Source organism: Nicrophorus vespilloides, unplaced genomic scaffold (genome assembly GCF_001412225.1).
Source record: "Nicrophorus vespilloides isolate i.1.1-1 unplaced genomic scaffold, Nicve_v1.0, whole genome shotgun sequence".
NCBI classification, from domain to species: Eukaryota; Metazoa; Arthropoda; class Insecta; order Coleoptera; family Silphidae; genus Nicrophorus; species Nicrophorus vespilloides.
In genome coordinates this window covers 7,144-14,310 of record NW_017097833.1, presented here as the reverse complement: position 1 = coordinate 14,310, position 7,167 = coordinate 7,144, and the positions used below count along the sequence as shown (strand labels likewise).

The following is a 7,167-nucleotide window of genomic DNA, read 5'->3' as shown; positions in this document are numbered from 1 at the left end:
TTATTCTAATTGCGATTAAATCGTTAATTAGCATCAAAAGAACGTTTAAATTGGCGTCGCGACGCCGTAAATGGAGCCTCAGGATTACCTCAGAACGAGATGCCATTAAAAAGTTTCGATTCCTGTTTTTTTTCTCTCTCTCTCGACGCGACGCGACTAATTAGTTCGGACTGGTTCTGCGCGTCTGCAGTTTTAATTGAACTAAAAAAAAAAATACTCTTCTCACCTTTTCCGTTTATGCCCTGACTGTACAGAATTAGAAAAAAAGTTGATGAAATAAAGTAAATTTCCACAATTATTACCATTTTTTTTTCTAAATCAGTTGTTTCAATACAAATTAAAACAGTGTGAATCGAACATAATTAAAGGGAATTGTTTGCATGTTAAAGATTAATTATGGCGATTTTCCCATTAAAATCTGTAATTAAATTGTCATATATTCATATAAACGCTGAAATGCGTTGAATAATTGTTTATAATTTCCACATTTTTTTTGCAATTTTCTGGAGTTCACATTCACCGAATTTTACACGCACTCTAGATTTTCATGAATAAATATATATTTAATATATTATATTTCTATTACTACGAAAACGTACAAAACGAATACATGGAAAAACAATTTGTTTGTTATTTTCCAATTCATTCTGTAAAGATAAAGCTGATGAATTATTTACCAATTTATTAGCTTTTTTGTAATTGAAAACAGATTTTTTTTTTATTGTTTATTGGAGAAAACAAATAGTTGTTAATTTTTAATCAACTTTTATTGGATTTATCCAGCAAATACGCGGATTTACATATATGTATCATATTTTGGTTATTTAAAAATGTATTGATTAATTTGTTTATAAATCAAAATATTAATAATAATTTCTAAAATTTATACGTAGATGTAAATTTATCAATCAATTATTGTGAGTTTGGTGTAATTTCTGTGTTTTATTTCTCTGAAATCGTGAGTTTCTGTAGTTGATGCGACTGTTCCATTTTTCATTAGTTCATCAAATTGTACGTCGTTTCAGTGTCCTGAAACGAATTAAAGTATTCCAGTCACTCTTCAGATTAAGCACGTAATTAATCACAGTGCGATGAGGATGACGGCGACTACCAGTTTCCATCGAATTAATCTGCACGTCTTCAAACAAATCGCTGCTGCATAATTTATTACCATCAAAATAACTCAACCACTTGATGATAATTATTATCTTTTTACTAATAAACTCTTTATTAATTACTGGAATTTGATATTTAGAATTAGTTAAGTTATTCAAATATTTAATGTAAGAAGAAAATTTTCAAATGAATTTTATATATTGATTTCTAATATGCAACACCTGGTGAAAATGGGAAAATGCTTTTTTCCCTAATGTCCAGCATGGGTGTCGGAAATCGTAAAAACCTTCAGAACATGGAAAACATTTTCCTATTGTTAAGTCAGCGAGAAAGGACGTCGAGGCGATTACGCTTAGGCATGGATCAGAGGAGGAAAAGAAAGTATAATAAAAAAAGCAGTGGAGCGTGTGTTGGGAAAAGGCATATAATATGTTTTTCTCTTGCAGCAATTTCCCCGATTCGTTCGCTTTTCCAAACTTCCCTCGTCCGGCTTGATGAACTGCCGCACTTATATAAACTTCATCCTAAATGCCCAATCGCTGATTAAGTTCTTACGATTCCTGCGGAACGATAAATTGTGTTTTAACAGAAACTACAAAGAAATTTAGAAAATCGCATAATCCGTTGAATCTTTCATAGTTTTCGTGCAAATATCAGATTTTTAATGAAAAATAAACTGAATTAATAAATTGAAATACAGGACGACAATGTGAAAAGAAATATTACCAAAATGATATAATTTTTTGGCGATTTATTGTTATAATTATCGTTTGTAAATGGGAAAATAGAAACTCCAAAGTAAATTTAGGAAATCGCATAATCTTTCATAATTTTCGTGAAAATATCAGATTTTTAATGAAAAGTATACTGAATTAATAAATTGAAATATAGGACGAAAATGTGAAAAGAAAAATGACCAAATGATATAATTTTTTGGCGATTTATTGTTATAATTATCGTTTGGAAATGGGAAAACAGAAACTCCAAAGTAAATTTAGAAAATCGCATAATCCGTTGAATCTTTCATAGTTTTCGTGTAAATATCAGATTTTTAATGAAAAGTAAACTGAATTAATAAATTGAAATACAGGACGAAAATGTGAATAGAAAAATTATATAATTTTTTGGTGATTTATTGTTATAATTATTGTTTGGAAATGGGAAAACTTTTGTCATGGTAAGACGTATAAGACGATCCCCGGAGTCGTTGCATTGTTTCAAGATTACGTGTATAACAATTTGGGCGGAGTGCGGTTTCGGTCCGGATTGAAATTACCAGTGCAGCACGAAATCCGCGGATTTAACAATGACTAAAATGTTTTCGTCTGGATCGTCTTAATCCGAGCGTCGGAACGAGGCGGTGCATATTCATAATAACCGTCGCCCCCGCAAATTAGTATTCCCCCGTCGGAAGAGAGAGAGAGTATACGAAATTCGTTCCCAACAACTTTGGCCAAAAGCCTAATCCGTCGGCTTCCATAATTTCTTGTATTTGCTGCTATTTCTAAGTAATTCTCTTTACAGTTGCCGTCGTCGTGGCGTTCTTCATCTGCTGGGCTCCGTTCCACGCCCAGAGGTTGCTCGCCATCCACGGTCACAGGGAGTCCCACAACATGGTCACAGCCTTCCGGATCCTCACCTACGTGAGCGGCATCTTATACTACATGTCCACATCGGTGAACCCCTTTCTCTACCACATCATGTCGCATAAATTCCGGGAAGCTTTCAAGGTTGGTTCCATTCAAAACTCATCAAATATGAAGCACACTTTACTACCAACCCCCACAAACAATATCTTTCCCCACGATTTCGCACGCTTTTTCAACCGTGCCAAAAAATATAATAATATTTTACATACACGTCTCCTCGTATTTTCTTCCTCATTTCATTCAATCCAATTTTAAAAAAATCGCTAAACCCAAAAAATATTATCTAGCAGAACGTTATAATCAAATTACGTAACTTTCACTATCACCACCAATCAATTACAACTTTTTACCATTCTATTATGTCTTCATGTTTTAATAAATTACTGGATAACAAAACAAGCCAATTAAATCATCGAAAACTTAAATTAAAGAAGAAATTGTAGCCTTTCCAATGAATCTATAGACAGGTTTATACTATCATCCGTTGATCTGTTACAAGCTGTCAAATTTAACCATCTTCACGTTTTATTTATTTTCAGAATAACCAGATCAGACAGTCAAACATGAATATTTACATTTTGGATTAAATAGTTAATTATACTATTATATTATTTATGTAACAAAAGTTACATTGTATGAAATACGGTCGAACAAAATACCATTCAGGACAGTTAATTAAAAGTTGGAGTTTCAAACAAAATTTTCCGTATCGGTATTTAATTACAATTTGGTTTGATGACCGGAAACTGCTGAAACAATAAAAAAATAGTATCAATTTAATGGAAAATCGCTTATTAGCAATAGATGAAAAGGCAAACTGTAATTTATCACTTTGACACCGTCGCAAATAGGAAAAATATAGACAGAAGGGAAAGGAAGGAACAAAAAGTACTAATAGCTGTACAAAAAATAAAACAGGAGAACGTGAAATAATGGTCCGTGCGGTGGACGTTTATAAATCGTTCCAGAGACATTATTGAATAATAAACGTGGCAAATATTAATCGCGTCCATAAAATAATCCAATTTGGCTTTTCTTCCAACTGCCTTAAATCTTATTCCGTCTTTAATTATGCGAGGAAATATGCAATTAAAGTTTATTTTTCATTAAGCTTTGAAGAAATTGATTGTATAATATAATATTAATATTGGTTAATTATTATAAAATGATTATAATAAAAGCACATTTCGTACTGGTTCTATTAAGATTATTAATTGTGCCACGTTGTACATAATTAAAAGTAAAAGTTCTGGGAATTCGACAATTTCAATGCGGTTTCTTATTACCAATTATCACATTTGGTAAAGTAAACAAAGCCTCACCGGATTTGCATTATTGAATAATAAACGTGGCAAATATTAATCGCGTCCATAAAATAATCCAATTTGGCTTTTCTTCCAACTGCCTTAAATCTTATTCCGTCTTTAATTATACGAGGAAATATGCAATTAAAACATAATTAAAGTTTATTTTTCATTAAGCTTTGAAGAAATTGATTGTATTATATAATATCAATATTGGTTAATTTGTTAATTATTATAAAGTGATTATAATAAAAGTACATTTCGTACTGGTTCTATTAAGATCGTTAATTATGCCACGTTGTACATAATTAAAAGTAAAAGTTCTGGGAATTCTACAATTTCAATGCGGTTTCTTATTAACAATTATCACATTTGGGAAAGTAAACAAAGCCTCGCCGGATTTGCATTATTGAATAATAAACGTGGCAAATATTAATCGCGTCCATAAAATAATCCAATTTGGCTTTTCTTCCAACTGAATTAAATCTTATTCCGTCTTTAATTATGCGTGGAAATATGCAATTAAAATCTAATTAAAGTTTATTTTTCATTAAGCTTTGAAGAAATTGATTGTATATTATAATATTAATATTGGTTAATTTGTTAATTATTATAAAATAATTATAATAAAAGTACATTTCGTGCTGGTTCTATTAAGATCGTTAATTGTGCTACGTTGTACATGATTAAAAGTAGAAGTTCTGGGAATTCGACAATTCCAACGCGGTTTCTTATTACCAATTATCACATTTGGGAAAGTAAACAAAGCCTCGTCGGATTTGAGGCAAATAAAATGAATTATGCAAGCGTTCATAAATAAATTCGGTTTGGATGAGATGGATGTTTGGTTGAGAATTTCAAACATTCGAATGCGCGGATCAGGAAAGTCGTCCGTAGAATTGGAGGGAAATCTCCGGGAAATCAGATTACCGATGCAAGTCCTTTTGTCGTTGTCTGGTCTTGCAAAATGTTTGCCCCTCTGGCGCGAGAACCATTAATTAACGAGAGAGTTCTCTCCGCTCGCGTTTCGCTTTTCCACCTCCAACTACTCTTCTATATTTTTTTTGTTGTTGTTTTTTTCCACTTCGAATCGGATTTCCGTTTTCCCCTCCAAAATGGTTCACGGCACGCCGGCAGCGATGTGATTACATTTCAGTGATGCTGAAAAAAAAAATATGTACACTAATGAATATCATCGATCTTCGTTATTAGCGCTACAATAACATTAATTAACGAAAAGACAAATTAAATTGACAAAAAATATTCAATAAAAAAATGTAGTTTTTAATTACAGCAATTTAAAAAATAAATATTTAGAAACTGTATTAAATCATTCAAATGTTCATCAATTGTAGCAAATGAGAAACATCCTTGACGACTGTCACATTAATTATAGCAACCGCAAACGTCCTTAATTACTTAGGTAACGGCGTTAGCAAATGTCCTTAGTAACTGCCATAATATTCACAATTATTGCAAAGCGTCCTTAGAAAATGCGGTAACATTTAAAAATATCAAATTTGAATGTAATTACGTGATTTATAAATGTTATAAATATTAAATGTAATATTGCATTGCATTATGTATTTATTTTATTCGCATTTTATTTAGTTTTGAAAGAGTTTCTCTGCTCACTGAAAAAAAACAAAACTTTGATAGACGTTGTGGGTGTAAAAAGTTGATTAACTCTTGGTTTTCTGTTTGATGTAGGACACTTTCAAAGGATTTTTTGGTCGTAGCCGGCACCCAAAGGGGAGCCGTTGCTATTCCACACTGTCGGGGAGGTCGTCGCAGTTGAACAGCCACAGCAACACCGACTCCTGCAGCAGACAAAGCTCCCTGCGTTACCTAGAAGCCGAAATGGCCAAACTGCACGACTCGAAGAGACCTTTGGTGGTGTCGTTCAGACGGAAACGATCGCAGTATCCGAGAAAACCGAAACAAGTGACGATCCTCGACGCTGAGCTACAGGAGGCTCTAGATAATCTAAAGGACGAACCTGAAATCTTCGCGAAGATGCGACCTTACAAGCACGAGGAGAATTCAGAATCAGTCATCTCCTATGTCGAGGTTCACAGTCTTCAACCGAAGCACATCTGTCCGAATTCGAGGAGATCCAGCCGATTGTCCGTGGCGAGGAAGGATCGCTTCCGCCATCGTCAAGGACTCACAAAGTCCAGCACGATGCCTCACATCGTCGCGGATCGAAGTCCGAACGGGAAAGTTCCCGAGAACGGATTCATCCCCTGGGATCGCGAGGAGAAAAGCAACAGTTGCTCCCAATTGGAAAGCTTCAAGAACAAAGCAATCGAAGTTACATAGAATGGAACAAATGAAAAACGGAGAAAATGAAAAGAAAAACAAAAAAATATATAACGAAGAAGAAAACTTGTAATGTTAGGGCGCACGCAAGGAAATCGTTTTGGCCAGTTTTCTTTTCCATTACATTTATATACTTTTATTTTATTTGCTTAAGAAAACCTTAATGAACATAATTATTAAATTTTATTAATGATACAAATATACCGGGTGCCAATAAATTAAAATTTATTTAAAAATAAAACAATTTATTGTCACCTCGAATTAATCATTGTTTTTTTTTCTCAAATAGTTTGATGTTGTTATTGTTACATAAGTGTACCTGATTTATGTGATAAATTTGTTCTGCTTGGATTTGGAAATTTTGGGGAAGACAATGAAAGAATTAATAATTAAAATATTAGGAGAGAAAAAATCAAATGCGAAGCATTTTTCTAAATGTATATTATAACGTGTAAATTTAAATAAAACATTTAGCGAAGCGTGAGCAGAAGGGCTTTAGGTCGATGTATTTTTGTAGTTGACTCATCAAGGCTAAAAAAAATATATATATATAGAAAGTATACAGTTGATCGGCAAATCCGCCTGAAGCCCTTCTGACGATCGCGACGCCTCATATATACTCTACATACAATTATATAAAGTGTTACATAATAAGGTTAAGCGTAATAATGATAAATAAAGTCGTTGAATTTTGAAAGTCCCAACGGTTTCTCACTATTATCTGCCTTCCTTCCGCTTCCGTTGCTTTCCTACATTTGCACTGAAGTTTCTCTGAA

The 7,167-nt window shown here is 33.0% G+C and overlaps 1 protein-coding gene across 1 annotated transcript; it reads left to right on the top strand.

Moving 5' to 3' along the window:
* Nucleotides 1–2,640: 2,640 nt before the first annotated feature.
* On the top strand, nucleotides 2,641–6,509 carry LOC108561111 (the record flags this gene model as incomplete). The annotated part of the gene is made up of 2 exons (XM_017918908.1): nucleotides 2,641–2,846; nucleotides 5,780–6,509. Coding segments are annotated over 2 exons (818 nt in total), but the record flags the coding sequence as incomplete, so codon positions are not given.
* Between the last annotated feature and the right edge of the window lie 658 nt (nucleotides 6,510–7,167).